At 59.6% G+C, this 21,166-nt stretch overlaps 1 protein-coding gene across 2 annotated transcripts in view; it reads right to left on the reverse strand.

The window, feature by feature from the left end:
• Window positions 1-21,166, reverse strand: part of Fbln1 (fibulin 1) — a 69,389-nt gene that overhangs the window by 23,612 nt on the left and 24,611 nt on the right. The window contains exons 8-15 of one of the 2 annotated variants that reach the window (XM_026394292.2): window positions 20,156-20,293; window positions 16,963-17,106; window positions 15,595-15,723; window positions 14,772-14,897; window positions 12,146-12,265; window positions 11,013-11,144; window positions 9,409-9,532; window positions 2,022-2,428 (exon numbers count right to left, since the gene is read on the reverse strand). In XM_026394292.2, the coding sequence (XP_026250077.1) occupies window positions 2,074-2,428; window positions 9,409-9,532; window positions 11,013-11,144; window positions 12,146-12,265; window positions 14,772-14,897; window positions 15,595-15,723; window positions 16,963-17,106; window positions 20,156-20,293 (1,268 nt within the window). In that variant the 3' untranslated portion in view covers window positions 2,022-2,073. Of the gene's footprint in view, window positions 1-2,021; window positions 2,429-9,408; window positions 9,533-11,012; window positions 11,145-12,145; window positions 12,266-14,771; window positions 14,898-15,594; window positions 15,724-16,962; window positions 17,107-20,155; window positions 20,294-21,166 lie in introns of those variants that run through there. The other variant, XM_026394291.2, reaches the window with a different exon arrangement.

A 21,166-nucleotide genomic window follows, 5' to 3' on the forward strand; every position in this document is an offset into this window, starting at 1 on the left:
TGGAGCCTGGAGCCAATGGTCAGCGAGGGGTCTGGGAGACTGAATGGACAGCTGGGGACGCGGGGCCGGAAGGGCTGTGCTCTTGGCACGAGAGCAGTGCTTCTGTGCAGGCAGGGAGTCGGTGCGCCCTGTCCTCCCGCGTGGCTGCCAGGAGGGCGCCTGACCCCTTCACGGTAATTGCAGGGAGGACCTCAGGACCCTGCAGCATCCTTTGCTCAGCTCCACCGAGCTCTCCTGCTGGCCCCTGGGCTTCCTGCTTGGAAACACTAGACAGGTCGGCCATGTCGGCGGGCGGAGTCTCGTCCCCATGGACACAGCAGTGGACACGGACAGGGCACCCGCCTGTGCTGGGCAGCTTCCCAGAGCTGGGAACAGTTGCTGAATGAGAGGGACCTGGGTACTGTCTTCATGGAGCCTTCCGGAGGGTGGGGAAGGCAAGTTTGAAAAACGTGGGGAACAGGATTGCAGTCCGTTAGTGGCATCGGGAAGCCAGCATCAGAGAAAGCCCAGGAGGACACACCCCGGGCGCTGGGAGGCCTCTGCTGTGGTCTGGGCTGGTCTGAGGTCCCCCAGGCTTCAGGTTGGAATTTAACCCTACTGAAAATTAAGAAGGTGGAAACTGAATTCACCTGCAGTATTTAGAGGTGGGCGTCTGGGAAGTGATCAGGATGAGATAAACTCATGAGGGAGAAGCCCACGATTGAGTCCCAGAGGCTTTATAAGAGGGAGAGACACAGACGCACGGGCATGCTCCCTGACTCCTGCCAGGTGATGCTCCGTGCTGGATTCAGACTGCCAGCAAGAAGGCCATCACAGGTGGGGCCCATGGACCTTGCGCTTCTAGAACCTCTTTTCTTTATAAAGTTATCCAATCTCAGGTATTTTGTTATCATAATAAAAAACAGACTACTACAGCCTCTCAGAGGAAGACACACTTAAGCTGAAGTTCAACCAATGGGTTTAAAATGCAAAGGGCCTGAGGCAGCAAAGAACTTGCAGTATGGACTGAAGGAAACAAGCAAGTAGAAAACAAGCCAAGGTCAGGCTGGAGTCAGCATGCAAGGTCGAAGTTATGCACAGGCTTGAAAGGCACAAAGGAAGGCTGGAAGAGTCTGGGTGAAAGCTTAAAAGATCCTTCTAGTTGCTGAGCAGAGAATGAGCCACAGAGTTGAGTGGAGCTGGCACCCAGCGGAGGTGGCTTGGCTGTAATCGTGGCCCACAGTGGAGGTACTGAGACAGACTGCAAGAGCAGAGCTGTGGAGTCAGTGACTGGGGTTTGGATACAGCTGTGTGATCTTGGGAAAGTCACATGCCCTCTCTGAGCATCTGGGCGGGGGCTGATAGAGGCCTGGCAGGCCTGGAGCCAAAGGGCCTGAAGGAGCCAATGCACACCAGTGGTCCCAAGAGCACGGCACTCACTGTGCTGTCCTTCCCTCCTCCTGGCACAGCACAGGGTGCTCAGAGGACGGAGCCAACTGACCCCACGTGGGCAAGAGGCTTGTCCAAGACGCACCAGGGTTCAGAAAGGAGGTTTCAGTCTAGAGCTTTCTTCTCTCTGTTAAATGCTCAACGCTGAGTGATACAGCAAGGAACCAGGCAGGGGCCAGGAGTCCTAGTTCCCTGTCAGGGCTTGGCCGCGAGAGGCCGTGTCGCCCATCTTGGGGCCTCAGTCTCCATATTTGAAAAATGAGGGGGACCAAGCTTGCTAATCCCTGAGGGCTTCTCATCACCACCTTTACCCTGTGGGTTCAGTGCAAAATGAAGAGCAAGCTCATCTGAAGCCCCCCACCCTGGCCTCCTCCCCTCACCGGGTCCCTGGTAGGACTCCCGGTGAGCTCTGAGGACAGGACCCTCAGGCACACGTCCCCTAGGGAAAGCCCCTGTGGATACCAGGCACTGGGGAGGGCTCGGCTTGCCCTGGGGGATGAAAAGCACAGGAACCCAACACCAAAGAACACCAAGGCACGCAGGCATGCTGTGCAGGACGGGCGGGCGCCGAGACTTTATTAGGATCCCGAGGGAGGGCGAGGAAAGCGACAAGAGGGAGACCCCGCGGCAGGCCGAAGCAAGTGCTCAGAGCTCTGCAGACACAAAGATGAAAAGCTTGGCCACAAAGGAGCTGACGGTGCCGTGGCGGTGGAGGTCCATCTTGACGGTCAGGAGCAAGTCCCTGGGCTCAGGGACAGGCTTGGTGAGGGCCACCACCCCACTGTGGTGGCTCACCTTCCGGGTGGTGAAAAAGCCCTCCTCATTGCCGCTGGTGATGGCCAGCTGCATGCTGTCCCCGGGGACGGCACTGGAGGGGCCCATGCGGAAAACCACCGCGGGCACTTGGATGTTGGTGGGGAAAGAGAGGTGGTAGTAGGTTATTCTCAGAGGCAGCTTGGGGCACTCCTGGTTCTCATGGCAAGGCAAGCGCTCGCAGCGGCTGCAAGACAAGTGGGCAGAGAGACAAGAGGGTTAGGGCAAACTCAGCAAGCAGGGGACAACAGAGTGGGCAAGCGGGGCTCGCTGGGCGGGGCTCCCGCCGCCCCTCTGGCCCCTGTGGCCAATGCCAAGAGCACCCTCACTCACCTGGGGGAGGCGCGGGGACCTCTGGGCTGCTGACTCGGGCACCAGCCTCTTTCAGCACCCACAGGGGGTGTTGGTGGCTGGGGTCAAAGGCTGGCCCAGGATGCAGTGTGTCCCCTTCTCACAGCAGAGCCCCATCTGGGAGCGCTCAGCAGGCACACCCTGACCTGAGTGTCTTCCAGGCTCCTGGCCCCTCGCCCCGACAGTGGCCAAGGCTACACAGTCTCTTGAGTGGGTCTGAGAAGACCCCAGAAGACATTGTTCCACTGCTGGCAGGCAGGGCTGCTGCCCTTTATCACGTGCTGGGCTATTCCTTGGGCACTCTCTAGTCTGGCCACTGTAAGTGCTCATGATGGTGAACTGAGTGCCATTTTTCAGAAGAGGAAACTGAAGTTCAGAGAGAAAGTGCCTTCCCAAGGTCACAGAATGAGGAGGGAGCCACATCTGTGTGCCCGCAGCCAGGTCAGCTCTCCATTCCTTGTCACTAAGCTGTGGGTTCCAGGTCCCGTCCCCTGTTTTGGTCCACACAACCAGCTCAGGATCAGAATGGAGGTAATCATTTCTTGTGAAAGGATAGAGACAGGCACTGTCTTTGACATGATGGGGACAGGTCCTAACTTTCTGTGACAGGATGGAGACAGGTCCTAAGTTTCTTTAAAACCATGGGAAAAGGTCCTAACTTCCTGTAACAAGATGGAGACAGGTCCTAACTTCCTGTGATGAGATGAAGAGAGGTATTAACTTCCTGTGACAAGATGAATACAGATCTTAACTTCCTATGGCAGGATGGAGACAGGCCCTAAGTTTCTTTAAAAACATGGAAACAGGTCCTAACTTCCTGTGACATAACAGTGTCTTGTCCAATGACAAATCCTATGACAAGAGTTGTGACTCCCTGTGGCTGGATGGAGACAGGTCCTAACTTCCTGTGACACCATGCAGATAAGCCCTTACTTCCTGTGACAAGATGGAGACAGGTCTTAATTTCCTATGGCAAAATGGAGAGAGTTCTTAACTTCCTATGGCGTGATGGATACAGATTCCGACTTCTTTTAATTGTATGGAGATAGGTCCTAATTTTCTAAGATAGGTCCTAACTTTCTATGGCAGTACAATTCTTATCTCCCTTTGATAAGATACAGAAAAGTCCAACTCCCTGTGGCAGGATGGAGACAGGTCCTGACTTCCTGTGGTAGAATGTAGACAAGTCCTAACTTCCTGTGACAAGATGGAGACAGGTCCTGACTTCCTGTGACAGGATGGAGACAGGATCTAGCTTCCTATAGAAGGATGATCATAGATGCTATATTCCTGTGATGCGATGTGACAGGAACTATCTTCTGGGTCCCATACTCTAGGCTCCTCACACTCAGAAGGCAGTCTGACCAGAAATTAGGAAGCAGAGCCATGGGGTGGAGCCCGATGGGACTTGACTGAGCACTTCCCAGAACGTTCTGCCCTCTTGACTGTATTTGGATTCTCCATTCAGAGGCTTCCTCTCTCCTGCTTTCATCACATCTCCCTTTTGGCTTTTCAAGTCATTGGGCCTCATGGGGTCACTTGGATCTACCTTACGCTTGGCACCTACTGTGAGGGGGTCTCTGCTTGCCTCCTGTTTCCAGGCTGTGTATCAGTGCAGACAGCCTTCGCTTTACTTGGCTATTTTCCACTCTGGCTCTGAGAAAGGACAACCCCGGGAATGAACCCCATGGCACTGGACACGTGGGGATTAGGGACACTGGAGAGAGGAATTCTGCATGGGAAGAAGCAAAACAGATCCAGAGGTAGGAAAGGAAGCTGGCAAGGCCACTGCTGAGGGGCAGCCACCTCTAGAGACGCCCAGGTCCACACAGAATGAGAGTGCTCCACGTGACCTGAGAGAGCGCAGGGACAGAGCCTCGGAGGAGCTAGGAACGGGAAGGGTGGTGGAACCTGGCCAAGGTGCTTCCCTAAGGGGTCAGGAGCGTGCTGGGCACACCAGGGCCTTCCTCGCGCTAGCTCTCTTCTCGGTCTCCCAAGTCTACCAGTGGGAAGACAAAGTTCCATGAAGATGTGTCTTGTCCGGCCCCCGTGGTCTGTGATAAGTGGCAATTTTGAGTTTCAAAGTTGGCCATGTCCTCTCGACACCTTTACAAACACACGCACTCACTGCACCGGGCGCCAACCCCAGCTCCTTCAGGCATGGCCTGGATGGTCAGCAGGGGGCACTAGAGTCCCCCTGGTGGGATGGCCTCTTTCTCACTTGACGCAGGTTTCCTCCACTGACCAAGGATGGGGTTTGGGGTTGCCAGAAGGAAGCATTAACAAGGCGCCTGGGAGGTAAGAGACGCGAGGAGGGCACACCGCCCTGGTGCCGCTCCCTTGCCCATCGCTCACCAGAGAGCTGGACACTCCCTCCTCCCCGGTTGCCCACAGCCGGCCCCTGCCGTTCACCAGGCCCCCAGAGCCCTTCCTCCGCGAGGTGTTTCTGGGCTGGCTCCTTGGGGGCTCTCAGCTTTATCTCCTGTGCCCAACCCAGGGCCAGCCGTCGTGGGCTTCGTAAATGCTCACAGATATCTTGCCCTTGATTTTCCTGGTCAGTTCCAACCTCAGGGCACTGTTCTGCTTTGTCACAAACTTACTGAAAGAGCCCCCAAATCATAACTACCACATCTGGCAAGCTGCCTGCCTGTCACACTCGGAATGGCCCTAAAACCTCGTTTGGCCAGTGTGCCCAGACTGGGGACAGGCCATTGTCACAGAATCTGTAAGGGAGCCCTGCCAAGCTCTGGGGCCAGGCTTCTAGTTTCTAGTCTCCCTTGGCCCACCACGAATCCTGGTCACACCGGGCATTAGGGGGCAATGCACTCCGCTTTCCAGTTCAGCACGTTTGATGGTGGCATCCCAAGTTCTATGGAAAGTCCGGAACGCCACCGCAGACCGAGATTAAAGCTCTCCAGGCCCTTCCTCCTCCAGGGGCAGCCAGCTGTCCAGCGACCCCAGCCTGTCTGATGCCAGTGGCCAGCCCTGCTGACATTTCCCTAAATTTATGTGCTTGTCAGGATCTGTCCAGGGCAGAGGGGCCATGGAGGGCTCTGCCTGCCTCCGTCCACCCCAGGCCTGAGCTGCTCACTGGCTCCCCTCCCCCAGGACACGGCACCAGAGGCCCCAAGGCCCTGCCCAGGCTTTCACAACCACCAAGGGCACGGGGAACATTCCCCATGGAAGGCTCTGGGGCAGCTTGGAACCCCTCTCACGGGCACTGTGCAGGACCCTGACAGCCTGGACGGGTCCACCAGGCAACCTCTGTGGTGTGTGACCAGAGGGCTGAGACCCAGAGAGAGGGAGACAGAGGGAGAGAGACCTGAGCTCACATCTTGCCCACAGAGGCCCCCAAAGGAGCCACCCATGCTGAGCGTCCACTGGGGGAAGTCGGCCACTGGCCCCTTCTAAGTGAGGCCCGTTCAGATTTAAAAGTTGCTTTCTAAGGGTCACATAAGTCCTTTACCAGCCTTGGCTTTTTGATGGGGAGGAAAAGGGGCCAAGAGGTGAAGCCCCCCAGCCTGAGGGGTAGCAGCTCTGGGGGAAGGCTGGACAGGACCATAGCTCACGTCTTGCACAGTGGACCCTGGGGGCCAAGAATGCTCCTTCACGTCAGTGACTGGTCACCACAGCTCACACTGCACTCCGTGGTCCCAAAGCAGCCTCCCAATGGGGTGGCAAGCAGGTCACACCCTCCTATGGCACGATGGGGCATCCAGGCCGGTCCTGACTTCCACCCGACACTGGGGTCCCCCCGAGCCAACAGAGGAGAAAAGCCTAACCAGAGATGCCCATGTGTGTGGCAGGGATGGCCCCACACCACAGGGCCCCACGAGCCAGTGTCTGGTCTCCCCGGCTGAGAGCTGAGGGACCTTAGTGCAGCCCGTCACCCAGAGGGGCCGCAGCAGAGCGGAAGCCAGTTTTACTTGAAAGGGCCTCTGTCCCCTTACTTGGGGTACCCCGAGGAAAACACAAGGGGTGCTCACTCTTCCCTCCCTGCCTCCCCTTCTAGAGCACCCCCTGGGGGCTCATTACCTATGATCCCCGACTCTGACAAGCAGGCAAGCTTGAGGCCACGTTACAGAGACAGAAAGGGCCCCACGTGGCCCAGAGACTGACCCAAGACCTCAGCACTTGGAGGATCAGGACCAGAGAGGCTGAGGTGGAAGCTCACCCCCCTGTGTCCCAGCCCAGGGCCTGCCCTCTCCACGCAGCCCCTCAGACCTGGACGCCAGTCCCAGTCTCTGGGACGAGGGGTGTGCGCCCCCGCACCTGCCCCGGCGCTGATGTTCTGCACACGCGCCTACAGTGCAGGCAATGGGGTCTCCGTGGGTCACTGTCCTCCCAGGTGCCCGCACAGACCTGGATCCCAGAGGAAGGCCACTGAAGACTCGCCTTCCCTTCACCCAGCACTGCTGGCGGGGGTCGATGCAGGGGTGCCCACCTGCACCCCACTAGGGCCAGCGAACAAGCAGAGGGAGGCCCTTCCCCACAATCCTGGGTCACCTAGGGCAACCTGGAAGAGGACCCCACCACAGCATCTGGTAGGTCCCCAGGAGCCCAGGGACCGGCCCAGGCCAGCTGACCTGGAAGTGGCTGAGCTCAGTGAAGCACACTCTGAAGCTGAGATCTTTCCAGAAGGCACCCAGCACGCCCCCAGCTCCAGTCCTTGCCAGGGAGGGGAGCAGCCCCGGGTCCCCCACCTTTCCCAGCTCTATCTTTCTCCCCAGCCTCTGAGCAGGCCACTGGGTGGTGCAGGTGGTAATAAGATGACAGTCACGGGGAGAAGGGAGTCACTGAGCATCTTCCTCCCCCTCCCATCTTTACAGCGGGGGGCTCAATCCCTGCCCTTTCTAGAGAGAATGGCAGAGTCCCCTTCAACAGCTCCCCCTGGTGGGGGCAGGCTGCTGTGTCCATGGCATGGGAGAGACCAGGCCCTGGCTGCCAACCCGCCCAGGTGGAAACCGCCCAGCTCTCTGGCTAAACACCCGATTCACTGCACGCATGTCCTGTGCTCCCCACCACCTGACTGGGCTCCCCTGACCTTCACAGGCAGCTGGCCGACCCAGGCTGCCCTGGCCAGGTGGGGGCGCCCCCTCTTCAGTGCCCCCCACTCTCTTGGAGCCTTGGTTTTGGTACTTTGGCACTGGGGGTTGAACGGGGTGCTCCACCACGGAGCCACATCCCAGGCCTTTCATTTTGACCCAGGCCTTGCCAAATCGCCAAGGCTGACCTGAAGCCTGTGCTCCTCCTGCCCAGCCTCCCGGGTCTCTGGGATCACAGGTGTGCACCACTGCACCTGCCTAAGCCCTGGTGCTTCACACACACACCTAGAAGCCAGTGCAGGGGACAGGGCTTCTGTGGGTCACTGCCCCACAAGTGCCTGCACACAGTCAGCCCCACAGCCATGGCTTCCCCCAGCACCGAGGGTAGCGGTGGCTTCCACAGTGCACACCAACAGGGTGGAGGGTGACTCTGCCCCTGGCAGACAGTCTCAGTGAGCGAGGCCAACCTGCCTGCCCTCAGCTTGGGTGACACCATGACCCCTTGGGCACCTGCTCTTCTTTGGGTTTGGTGGCTCTGGGTGTGTGGGAAGTCCACATTGCAACCATGGCTGGCCTTCCCCAGTCCTCAGACTCAGAGGCTGACACAGGCCTGGGACACGGTGAACTCACAGCGAGAAGTGGCTGCGCAGCCTCGAAAGACACACACGGACTTCTCAACGTCTCAGAGAAGCGCTGCCACAGCCCGCCAGCCACCCCACAGCCCGCCAGCTACCACGTCGCCCACACGCTCTGGGATGCCGCCCACTTGCAAACCCGGGTGGAGTGGCTTTCCCCTGGCAGGGCCCAGGAAGCACACAAGAGGCTGTGTTTTCAAGTGACAAAACACATGCTGGGTAGGCACAGCAGCTGGGGGAGTCCCAGATGGGTGAGCGAGCACCCCCAGGCCACGGCCAAAACCCAGCACAGCCAGGCCTCGGCCACGTGGAGGGCACTGGGGGCCTGTGTATCGTCAAAGGAAGACACTGTCCCTGGAGCAGGAGGGGTGCAGGCCAAAAGCCCGAGACAGGCCCAGGGTCAGGAGGTCGCAACTGGGAGCCCAGGTGCTGGGGGCCCAGGTGCTTAGCCAAGCGCCCGCCCTGGGCAGACAGGGCTCAGCAGCTCACACTCCCGGGCTGGCCCAGCCTGGAGCTTCCCTGAGGCTCATGATTCTGAATGACACTCTGAGTAAAAGCAGGGGTGATGGTGGTCCAGGCGAGAACCACAGCCTGGGGGTCCTGGTGACCCACCCCACGGACACGCTGGAGGCCAGGGATAGAGAGAGCTCACAATGACACGTGGCCACACAGCCCCCGGTCTAGGACGCAGAATCTTCCACACTGTTCCCACCAGCCACTCTGGCTTTTAGGGGGCCACACCATCACAACACCCAGCAAGTCACACTGGGTCATGACTTCCAACTGTCAGTCATCGCCACCAGCTCCACTGCCTCAGAGCCTGTTCCCACATCTGCACGTTGCGAATGAGGAGACAGAGGCCCAGAGAGGTCGCCCACGGCTCACCCTGGGACGCCGGGGAGCTGAGGATCTGCCTGGCCCGGTGCACAGGCTCCACCAGAGGGCGGGCCCAGGACCCTTTGGTCTCTTGAGACCAGTGTCACCCGCCACTGGGGGTCTAAGAACCAGAATTCAGCTGATCCTCATGTCCCCACTGGAGGGCACTGAGGTGGCAGCTCCTTGACCACCCACCTGGGCCACGAGCGGGGCCCCAGGAGGTCGACACAGACAGAGGACAGCAGGCCCCAGGGACTTACGTGTCTGCGGAGCGGCGGTAGTTCTCGGGGCACTCGAAGGCCAGGCAGCGGAAGCCTCCCTGGATGTTGAAGCAGGTCTCGTTGATGGAGCAGTTGTGGATGCCGGCCACACACTCGTCAATGTCTGCGGGAGACCCCGGGCAGCGCGGTCAAGGCAGAGGCCAGGGGGGCTGTCCCCACCCCAGAGGGGGGTGCCAGGCCTCCCACCAGCCAGGGCGGGACGGGCAGCAGCACCTGGCACCAGCTCCTTCTTCTACGGGACACCTGGGGGGCTTTGGCTCATGCTCTCGGCCCCTGGGCGTTGGGAGCATAGGAGGGGGCAACTCCGGGCAGTGGTGCTGTGGCCGTCTTGGCTTGGGAGAGCTGGCAGAGCTTGGGGCTGCCCAAGGTCACCCTGCTCTAAGTGGCAGAGCTGAGCTCAAACCAGGCAGGGGGGCGCCAGCGTCCAGCACTGACCCAGCCCTCTGCACGCCCTCCCCTCACATGGGGCAAGTGACCTCCTAGGAGGGACGGGGCAGGCCACCAGCCTGTGAACAGACAGGACACCAGGCAAGGGGTTAGGGGCCCTGACTGCCCTGTGTCCTGGGGGTGTGACTGGTGGAGGGGACAGCTGGGACTCCTGCTGTGGGGCACCACCATGAAAGGCCCTGGGGTAGGGAGCCCCTGTTATCCCAGAGAAGCTGAATGTTGGGGCTCAGGGACGTCACAGAGCCTGGGAGGCATCTGCGACAAGGTGCCAAGTGCCTGGCAAAAACGACTTCCCCGATCAGCTCAGGAGTGTGATTTTGCTGTGTCCGGGGGGACCCCAGGCTGCAGTGGAGCATCTGGCCAGGAGTCATAGAAGTGAAGGATCCCATCCAACCCCAGATGCTCTAAGTCGTCCCTTGTGGGAAAAGTGGGGCTCCTGCCCCCCTTTGGTGGGTCATCTTCATGACCAGACACCGGGCCGGGGGCTGGGCTCAGCTCCAGGGGCAGTTGCTGGGGGGCCCACGCACAAGCCAGAACACACGCTCAGACACTCACGAGAGCTCGCTTAGCGCCTCTCAGTCATCAAACGGAAGGTCATGGATGCAGGGGGCCCAGCACCCGCAGAAACGGGTCAGAGCACAGAGTGGGCCCCACCAGCCCCCATTAGCCCATGCTGGAGCTGGCCCGGCCCACTAGACCCTCGAAGCCACCTGTCCACAGACACCGCACACACCTGACCACAGCTAGCACAGAGGCCTCTGAGACCTGTTTTGGCCCAGGCCTGGCCCACAGCCAGGTTCTGCCCAGTGACCCAGTGAAAGGTAGCACCAGAAGCCCCAGGCTGCAGGGCAGGGACTGCGGTTTCCAGCCTCCAGGGCCTCTTCCTAAAGCTGAGAGTCCCTATCCCAGTCTTCTGGGACGGCCGGGCAGAGTGGGAGGGCTGAGGACCCAAAGATGAGGGTGCTGGGGGCCCGGGTGTGGGAGACCAGGGAACCAGTGGACCCCAGAACTCGCCCTCCCAGGGCACCGCCTGTGCCACGGCCCACAGGTTGGGGAAGGACAGCCCTCCAGCCCGGCCTTGGCACCCTGGTGTCACAGCGCCCAAGCACAGTCCTAGGACACTCCCACAGGCTCACCTTGGCAGTTGCGGCCGTTGGGGGCCAGCCTGTAACCGGACGTGGGGCAGCTGCACTGGAAGCTTCCGGGTACGTTGATGCAGCGGTAGGAGCAGATGTGGCCCCCGGTGGGCAGGGCACACTCGTCGATGTCTGCAAGGGCACACCCACTCTCAGCATCCCAGGCCCAGCCATGGCCCCCACCCCAGGGGCCAGGCTGGGCTCCACAGGAGAGCCACACTGGGTAAGCTGGACAGAGGCCTCAGGGAGCTCGGGCTGGGTGGCCTCAGAGACCATCCAGACAGAACGGGAAACTGAGGCACAGAGAGGGGATGCCTCAGGTCCCAGGACAAGTTCCCACTGTGCAGTGTGCAGGTAGGAGGACAATCAGAAGCACTTCCCCTGAAAACACAGAGTGAGCGCCCCTCAGCCAACAAGCTTGGGCCCCCAGCGTTTCAGATGTGCCTCCATATTCCACAGAGGGCCACCTTGGGGTCGGAAGCCAAGTCTGAACATGGGGTTCACTTGTGTCACCTGTGCAGCTGCACCCATCACCCAAGAGGAGTTTGTACCAGGTCTCCAGCGCACCTGCAGGCCACGCCCACCACCCGAGGCCAAGGTGGACCTTTCCCGGGGCACCAGGTCGGTGCTCAGGGAGCTTAGAATTCGGGTCAGGGAGGCTCGCCCTGGAGCAATGAGCCAGACGGTCGCCCTCCAGCCCCGTGTGCTGGGGATTCCTCGTCTGGGTCGATGCTCCAACAGCTGCATGGGCACCAGCCCCTTGTGACAGAGCAGACTGTCAGGCCCCACGAGGGGGACAGAGCCAGGACTTCTAAGGGCTGTCAGTCTTCTGAGGGCTGCCAAGAGGGTGGTGGCCCCTGAGGCCCTCCTCGCCTCTCAGCCAGGTGCCACCACCAAGCCCTGTGACCTGCGGCTCACGGTCTCGGCACACGGACCCGAGACACCCGCAGGGGCATCCGAGCACCACGGGGAGGGGTCTGCTACCTCGTGCACCCTCACCCCCACCCAGGAAGTGTCCTCAAGGAAACCTCAGACGGAGGGCGAAGAACGAGGCACGCAGCCTCCCAGGGCCGGGGAAGAGCCGCGGTGGATGGGGGAAGGCGGGAGTCTCCCCAGCACGGGGGCACCCTCACCTTCGCAGGTGACCCCGTCCACGTCGCTGAGCTGGTAGCCGCGCCGGCAGTAGCACTGGTAAGAGCCGTAGACGTTGGCACACTCCTGGCTGCAGGGACTGCTCTGACACTCGTTCACATCTGCAAGGACAGGCTCCAGTCACTGTCACCGCTCATGCCATCACAGCTGCCTCCCGACCCCTCTCCACCCCCCACACAGAAGCCAGGTCTCGGGCACATGGCCAGCAGCCTGCCTGGGGTCACCCCACAGGAACAGGGAGAAGGGGAGAGAAGCCCCCTGCCAGCCTCTGCCACGCCCCAGTCAGGCCACCTCCCCCAGGACAGTGGTGACAGCCCTGAGGGCGGGCCCCATGAGGCACCAGAATCTGCTCTGGGTCTCCAGTGGGAACCTGAGCCTGTGCTCCTCCTCGCCCCCCGGATGTCATCCTAAACAGATAATGGCACGCGGGACCCAGTCCCTGGGACAATACTGATACTCCCACGCTTTGAGCTCACGGAGTCACTCAGCTGATGGCTCACTGGTCCGCTCTGCCTAGAGCAGAGATCAGTGGCCATGGTGACATCCAGCCCACTGTGGGCTTGGTGAAGAGTCGCTGGAACACAGCCACCTCCTCTGACTCTGACCAATGGCTGCTTCTGGGCCGCTGCAGCAGCAGTGGGGTGGTGACAAGAGAGACTGTGGCCGGGAAGGCCTAACAGTCACCTGAGGGAGGAGCCCTGCCCACCCCTGGCCCAGAAGGTGCCTCTCAGGTTGACTTCCTGCTACTCTGGGGCAGGGCAGGAGGGAATGGCCATTGGCCTCTCACCCGGGCTTTCATCTCGGCAGCCCCCACTGCCCTCGGGGCTCCCCCGTCCACCTGGGCCCAGGGTGGTTTCCCACCGCACCCTAGACATGCTTCCTGGTGCAGGAACCGGGTTCTTGCTCCATGCCTGGGCAAGGCGCTTTATAAATGCTTAGAGAGGCGGCTCGGCAAGGCTGGCGGGGCCCCGCTCATATCCATAGTATTGTCCGGTAGCAAAGGTGTGGATGTCTGCTCTCCAGTGGCTTAGGAATGGCCAGGGGAAGCATGAGCCAGCCACAGAGGCAACACAGCCGTCTCCACGCGTCCAGCTCTTGGTCCTGTGCCGGTGATGAGCTCATCACATGATTCAACTCATTTCCCCCAGGAGACCCCCACAGTCGGGTCAGTCCTACTGTCCCTGTTCACAGAGGAGGATGCCAACCCAGAAATGTGAGCCACTTCCTCGAGGCCACACGAACGTCAGGACTGGGATTTGAGCCCAGGCCTGAGAGAAGCCTGGCTCAGGAACCGTGTTCCAATGCCCACGGGGGTTGTGTCCGGTTCCTGGGGACACATCCCAGAACTCTCAGGGAAGCCCAAGACCCACGACCCCGTCACACCACCCCTGATGCAGTGTGAGAATCGTGCACCGGGGCAGATGCCCAGCCCCCTCCTGGGGCCGTGTCATGGGAAAGGGCACCTTTTTCTTTTTGTGCAGCGCTGGAGATGGAGCCCAGGGCCTCGCGCGTGCCCGGCAAGTGCTCCCCAGAGCCACCTCCCAGCCAGGGAGCCTCCTTAATTCAGACTTTGAACCTGCCATGCTCCAGAGAATCTTGCCCCCTGGGTCACTGCACTGCAGAGCAGGGCACGGCGGGCACCGTGAGGCACTGGCAGGGCCCGTCCAAAGCGTTCCCAGTCCCTGCATGAGATGTGACACCTCTAGAGCACCTACCATGGGCCAGGCCCTGGCACCGGGGCAGACAGCTCAGCAGCCAGGAGACGCTGTTTTCTGAGCACGCAGAAACATGCTCAAACACGGGGGCTCTGCCAGCCCCACCTCAGCAGACTTGGTCAATTTTGGCACAGCGGCTACCAGAGCACGGCTGTGTCCCCACAGTGAAGACCCCACACCCCTTCCAAGCCCCTGCCTGGGAAAGCTCACGTTGCTGGAGGAATGTACTCTTCCAGCCAAAACGCAGCAGCCGTGGCCCGACCTCCCCGTGCTGCCTTTCCCTTCAGAGAACCCTGCAACCTAAATCCTCTCTCTGCCCCTTAGACGTGGACCTTCCAGGGCCCAGAAGCACCTGTTCAAGGACCCAGGAACCTTTCCCATGGACCCTTATCCTCAGGAAGCTAAGACCTGCCTCCAGTCTGTGGGTGTGGGGGGGTCTGCACCCCACTGGGTGAGCAGCGGCAGCTGGCCAATCCCAGAGGGCACCGTGGGACCCGGCCCTCTTGCCCTTGGTGCCAAACTGTTTAAAAGCTTCGCCATCGGCCTCGTGGGCAGTCTGAATATGACCTGTTCCAGGTCTCTACGTAGTGTCTGGCTTTTTTTCCTCTTTGGCATGTCAACCCATTTCCCCTGTGAGGTCAGTTGTCCCCAAGGTCACCAACAGGGGCCCTTCGTCTCTACATCCGGTGCACACAGCCACATCCCGACAACCTCCAAGAATGGAGGTTCCTGGAAGAACCGGAACCCCGTGGGAGCGTCCCCTAAGGAGCACACCCCTCACAGGTGTCTCCCTGGCTCGCAAGCCATTTAGCGGGGAAACAGAAACCAGCCTCCAGGGACCCTGTGGGAGGCGGCAGAGCTGGCCTCCGCCCACGCCCAAGCCCATTCGCACCTTCGCAGGAGCGGCCGTCCACCGAGAGCCGGAAGCCCACGGAGCAGCTGCAGTGGTAGGAGCCGGGAGTGTTCTCACACTTGTGGCCACACAGGCGCCCGGGGTAGCGCTGGCACTCGTTGATGTCTGGAAGAGAGTGGGGGCAGCTCAGGGCACCGTCACCAGCAGAGGGCCACACCTCACCCTCCTGCTAATGGCTGCAGTTCACGGCTCACTTGCTTCATCAGCTCTGATGACAGAGGCAAAGTGACTTGTCCCAGCACAGCAGCAAGGCCAGACCCCCCTGGCGTCCTGTGCCAAGCCCTGAGCTCCTCACATGGTGGCATATATGGACAGTGCCCTCCCATGCCCTTAGGGAGGGTCCACTGGGATCCAGCAAAGGGGATGTGGCGGGGAAGCCCCTGCCAGCCCCCACTGAGCACCCTGGCTGGGGGGGAGCGGGGACTGACCCCATTCCTTGTCATCTTTGGCTCCTGCTGCCAGGGGCACCTGCAGGTCAGAGCTCAATCTTGGGAAATCACTAGCACTTCAGCCACCTGCAGACCTGGGCTCAAGTCTCTCAGGACCTGGGGGTTGGGGTGGAGCAGAACACCCACCCTGCAGTGGGGACAAGCTCACAGTGCGAGGGCCCTGATGGAGGCCCACGGAGGGGTGGCTGCCTGGGAGCTAAGACGGGTATCCTGGTGGGGCCTTGGCTTGGGCACTCTGCCTGCACTTGGGGCTTTGGGAGCAGGATGGCAGCGTGTCAGTCCAGCCAACAGAGACCGTGTCCTGTGTGGTGGCAGCTGGCTGGCCCCCCGAGGCCGGAAGGACACCCACGTACCCACACACGTCCTGCTGATGCCGTCAAAATAGTAACCAGCCTTGCACTCGCAGCGGAAGCTGCCGAGGGAGTTCACGCAGTGGTGCTCCTTGCCGCAGGGCATGGAGGGGAGTGAGCACTCGTCCACGTCTGCAAAGGAGGCAGAGATGCAGAGAAAGGCCTCAGCGGTCCCCAGGCCTGGGGCGCACTCAAGTGGACCCTGACACGCAGCACCACTCTGCTCTCCGGGCTGCTGTGCGGCCCACACAGCCCCAGCCATGGAGCCTGCGCTGGCCGACCCGAGTGAACCTCAGCAGGCAGAAGTGCCCAGTGAAAAAAATAACAAAATTATGGCATTTGTAGGGAAATGGATGGCATTAGAGCAGATTATGCTAAGTGAAGCTAGCCAATCCCTTACAAACAAATGCCGAATGTCTTCTTTGATATAAGGAGAGCAACTAAGAACAGAGTAGGGAGGAAGAGCATGAGAAGAAGATTAACATTAAACAATTAAGAGGTGGGAGGGAAAGGGAGAGAGAAGGGGAATTGCACAGAAGATGGAAGGAGACCCTCATTGTAATACAAAATTACATATAAGAGGAAGTGAGGGGAAAGGGAAAAAAAAAACAAGGGAGAGAAATGAATTTACAGTAGATGGGGTAGAGAGAGGTGATGGGAGGGGAGGGGAGGGGGTAAAGGAAGGGGATAGGAAAGGCAGCAAAATACAACAGAGTACGGCAGTATGTGGAAATGTGGATGTGTAACCAATGGGATTCTGCAATCTGTACACATGGTAAAAATGGGAGTTCATAACCCACTTGAATCAAATGAATGAAATATGATGTCAAGAGCATTGTAATGTTTTGAACAACCAATTTAAAAAAAAAAGAAGTGCCCAGTGACGCACAGGGCACTGAGAGTGTCCTGGGTGTCATGGAGAAGGCCCTCTTCCCTGGCAGGGGTCTGGGATGGCTGACCACCCACAGCCAAAGACACAGGAGTAGGTGGGCAGAGGAATAAGAGCAAACGGCCGGCCAGGGACCCTGTGTCTCCTGGGGCGTGCTGAGACCTATTTCATCTGGATTACAAGGCTCATGAAGTTGGAGCCCAGAGAACTGAATTGTAAGCATCTGTGTGAGCATCTGTCCTTTGTCACCAAAGGGGAGCTGCTGAAGGGCTGTGAACAGGGAGGCATGACAGTGTCAGGAGGATTGGAGCCGGGCTGGAGGCAGGGATGAGCTGGCAGGCCACAGCCACGGTCCAGGCCAAGTAAAGGCCTGGGCCTGGGAATGGGCAGTGGGAGAGAAGGACAGGCAGAAATGCCTTCCTCCCCTTCTAGAAAAAAGGGGGAGGGAGTGGGAGGGGAGCAGACAGAAAGTCAGTACCCACCGACACAGCGAGTTCCCTCCTCGTTGAGGTGGTAGCCCCGGCCACAGTTGGGCACGTTCTTCTGGCACGTGTAAGAGCCCTCTGTGTTGATGCACGTCTGCCCGACAGGGCACGGGGCACTGATACTTAAACACTCATTGATATCTGTGTGGGGAAGAGGAAGACGGACGGTCACACATGGAGGGCGTCCAGAGCCCAGCAATGATCTCTGAAGAAGCTCCTCCTTCCGCCTCTTTCCCAAACCACAAACAAACAGATGCTGTTCTAGTCCCTTCATCCTGGACCACATGGCTGCCTCCCAGCTAGTTCCAAATCTCACGAGCACACACAGCCTCAAACACCCCTCCCTGGCCCTCCTTCCTGACCCCAAATCTCCCACACCGCCATGTCCCACGTTCCACTGAGCCAGCCCACGCCCGCCTGGCTTTCCTGTACCACACAGTCCACGCAGGTGGATGGAGCCCCTTCCCTGAGCAGGCTGCTCGGGAGGCAGAGTGACCGTCCCTTCTGTGCCCACGCTGAACCTCAGAGAAGCTCTGGGTGCCTCTGGTCACTGGCCGGGCCCTGTGTGCCTCTGCGGCCCCGCCTGGCCAGTCCTCTGAGCCCTCGCGGCACCTGCAGCCCCACTCAGGTGAAGTCCCAGTCCCCTCCTCTGCCTGCTAGCCATGGCTTTGGGTGCCACTTCCACAGAGCCTTCCCAGGTCCCCATCTGGGTCATGGAGCCTGTGCTGACACAGGCCAGCTGGGAAGAACTGTCCCCTGAGCTCCCTGCCTGGGAGACTCCCTCCCAGGGCATACACGCCTCCAGAGTGGGGACCTGGCTGCACACTTCTAGTGGACACCTGGTGGTGTGGACCAGGAAGTAGTGCATCAGCTCGTGCCTCACGCTCAGATGCGGTGTCAAAGCACAGATGAGACTGCTACTAGGAGGGTCCTTCCAAAAGGACGACTTTGGGGAAGTCACCTCTGAGAATCTCCTAGTTCAGAAAAGCATGTGGGGTGGGGGACAGGAGCCGGCAGTGATGGCAGAAGCCCCGCCACAGCCAGGCGGCTCCTCCCAACCCTGGGGTGGGCCTCTGCACCAGTGCCATGCTATAGAGCTTGTCTGAGGTGACCCAGTGTGCCCTACACCAAGACCTCAGGACCCAGAGAGAGCAGGTGACTCCCCAGGTTCACAGCAGCAGTGTGGGGTAACAGCCCAGGCTAGAGTCCCGCCTCCCGGCCAGTGCCAGGTCCCCTATGTGAAGGTCACAAACCCCAGCCCTGGGCCAGTCCAGCCGCTGCCTGCGCTTGTGAATAAGGTTTTAGGGGCACACAGCTGGGCCCACTCCTCCTCGAACTGCCCACTGCTGCTTGCCCACAACGGCAAGGGCTGCGTGCTGGCCACCGAGACTGGTGTTTGTCACAGAGACGTGGGCATTTGTCATACAGCCCTCACGGCTTCCCCCTGAGCTTTTGCCCCTTTCAGATCTGTTTCCCAAATTCTGATCCATGGCACCCTGGTGTTCCTAGAAACATCATGAGCTTCATAGAGAGGGTCCCCAGGCCTGAGAGCTCCACCGTGTCAGGCAATGGATCAGTGAGTGCGTGAACTGGAGGGTGAACAAGCAAAGCACAAATCGACATGAAAAATCCCCCAGGTCGGGTCACGTGGTCCACCCTCCCCCTAGGGATCCCCTAGAGGTCCCCTAGGGGTCCATGTGGGAAAAGCCCAGCCGCCAGGGCCTTTGCTTTGCTTGGCCAGGCGCCTCTGAGACTCAGTGGAACCCCTGCCGTCCCAGGACCTGAGAGTATCCCTCGGCACACAGGGTCCAGGGTGTGGGCCATGCCTGGCCGATTCGCTCCTCCTCGGGGCGGAAGGGACGACAGAGGGCAGGGAGAGGAGTGAAGGAAAGGAACAAAGAAAAACCCCGCCAAGACAGGCGGTCTCAGGCCCCCAGCGGCCCCAGCACTGGGAGGAGGCCCTGCGCTCCGGACCCTGGCAGCGGGCGGCTCCCTGCTGCAGGCTGTGGCTGGAGGCGGTGAAAACAGAAGCAGGAGGAAGAGCTTTCAACTCCATTTCAAAGAAAAGTACAAATTCTGTCAGAAAAGTTAGGGCAGCAGCAAGACAGAAATCTGCAAGGCAGCGCGGCCTTGTGGGGAAGGGCTGCGGCACCCCGGGTAGGCCGGGTCTGACCGGTGGCACCTGCAGCCGCTCCCCGACCTCCAGGGCAGGACCTGGGAGCTGAGCAGAGGTCGGGGGGGAAGCCAGCAGCTGGGATTCAGGGACCACCACAAGCGTGACAGAGCCAAGTGGCAGCTGGATGACCTGGAAGGGGGGACGCAGGTCTCGCCCACGCCAGTCCTGGGGCCTGGGTGGTCTCCCCGGCTCCTGTCGTGACACTCGGCTCACGGGGGATTTCCTCCCCTTCCACAGGGTCTCCCTCTGACACCTCCTTCTTGGTGAGGTCCCCGTGACAGTCCACTGCCCTCAGCACCTTAGGTCCGTGGCACCTAGGACCTTCACACCCTCCTGCAGCCCTCACCACTGTCCACCTCCAGAACTTCTTCATCTTCCCACACGGAAGCTCTGTCCCCACTAACCACAACCCCCACCACCGTCCCTGGAAACCGCCACTCCACTTCCTGTCCGTGCGAACTCCACCGTGAACACCAGGTGCTTCTGACAGGCGGATGGCTGTGGCAGGTCCACCCCCACGAGCGCCCTGCTATCTGTGGCTCCGGGCGGTGGGCTTCACCCTGGCCTCGGGCCCCGCAACCACCTATCACGGCTGCCCCCATTTCACAGGGAGAAAGCCGAGGCTCACAGAAGGAAGCAAGTGCTCTTCAGCCACACAGTGTAAAACCAAAGCCTCTAATCCAAATCCAAACTCTTTCATCTAAACCAGTGGCCAGCGAGCCACAGCGCTGGGTCAAACGCAGCCTGTGGCCAGTGTTTGTAAATCAAGGTTTATTGGAATATGACCTTGCCCAGCTGTTTTTGTACAATCTGTGGCTTTGAACCGTACGGCAGAGTTGAGTAACCGTGACAGAGACCACATGGCCCGCCATGCCTAAAATGATGGCCACGGGACCCTTCAACGAAGCTTTGCCAGCCCTGGTCCTTGCTCTGCACATCCCTCAATTCCAGGTGTGGCCACAGCCAGGCCTTCCCCGCCTGGCGGACCGTGCATCTGGCGGCAGCGTGGCTTACCAATACAGCTGCCTAGAGCATCCTGTATAAATCCGCTCTTGCACTGTAGCTTGGGTCTGCAGCGGAAGGATCCCAGAGTATTCTGACAGATAAAATCGGGGGGGCAGTTATGAATACCACTCTCACACTCGTCAATATCTGGTGCATCATAAAAAAAGGAGATTGTTAGCAAGAGTCCTGCCAGAGGCATCACACAACACTTCAACATCACAAGAAAACGTTATCAAAAGTGCTCACTACTCAGACTACAACCCCAAACATTCCTACAGAGAAATCACAGACAAAAAGGGCTTCAGGGAGGCACAGAGTGCTCCCGCTGCTGAGGACTAAAAACGCAGCCTTTCTCGGCCACGGCCCTTGGGAGGAGAGGGCTGTATAAACACACAGCCCAGGCGTCTCCCTGGCAGATGGAGCCATCGTTACTCATCCAGATAAAGTGCATGTTTCTTTCATAAGGCAATTTTCTTAGTGCCAATAAACACAGCTTCTCTATATCTTATTCATTCTGAGGTGCTTAGAATGTTCCACATATTAAGAATGATCGCCTCGGGAAGGGATGTCAGGGCTGCCCTGCCTCGCAGCTGGGACAGGTCAGACGTTCAAAGCTGGGCATCAGCTGGCCTGGACCTGGGCTCTGGGGTCAGCCCATCACTGGGCTGGGCAGCAGGCTTGGCAGCCTGAGCTGGCTCGAAGGCCCTCTGACACCTGGAGGGCGTGCCTGGCTTTGGAGTTACCCTCATAATTCAAAGATGGACGTTTTAATGCAAGTGGTGCCATCTTTCTGGAGGGCTTGAAGCCCCGTGCAGACCACTATGTTCTAAAAGGTCCTCATCATACACTCTCTGCCAATGGCAGGCAGGGAGACCAGCGGTCAGAAACGCCACGCTTTTACGCAGCGGAAGGGGTGATGCTCTGAGTGTCCAGGAAGCTGGAGCCAGAGGGAAGCCAGCTGTTGTGCAAACACTTGTTTTCTTTGGAGGGGGATGTTTGTTTTTGTAAAAAGCACCTGTG

This window comes from Urocitellus parryii, chromosome 5, assembly GCF_045843805.1.
Source record: "Urocitellus parryii isolate mUroPar1 chromosome 5, mUroPar1.hap1, whole genome shotgun sequence".
Lineage (NCBI taxonomy): Eukaryota > Metazoa > Chordata > Mammalia > Rodentia > Sciuridae > Urocitellus > Urocitellus parryii.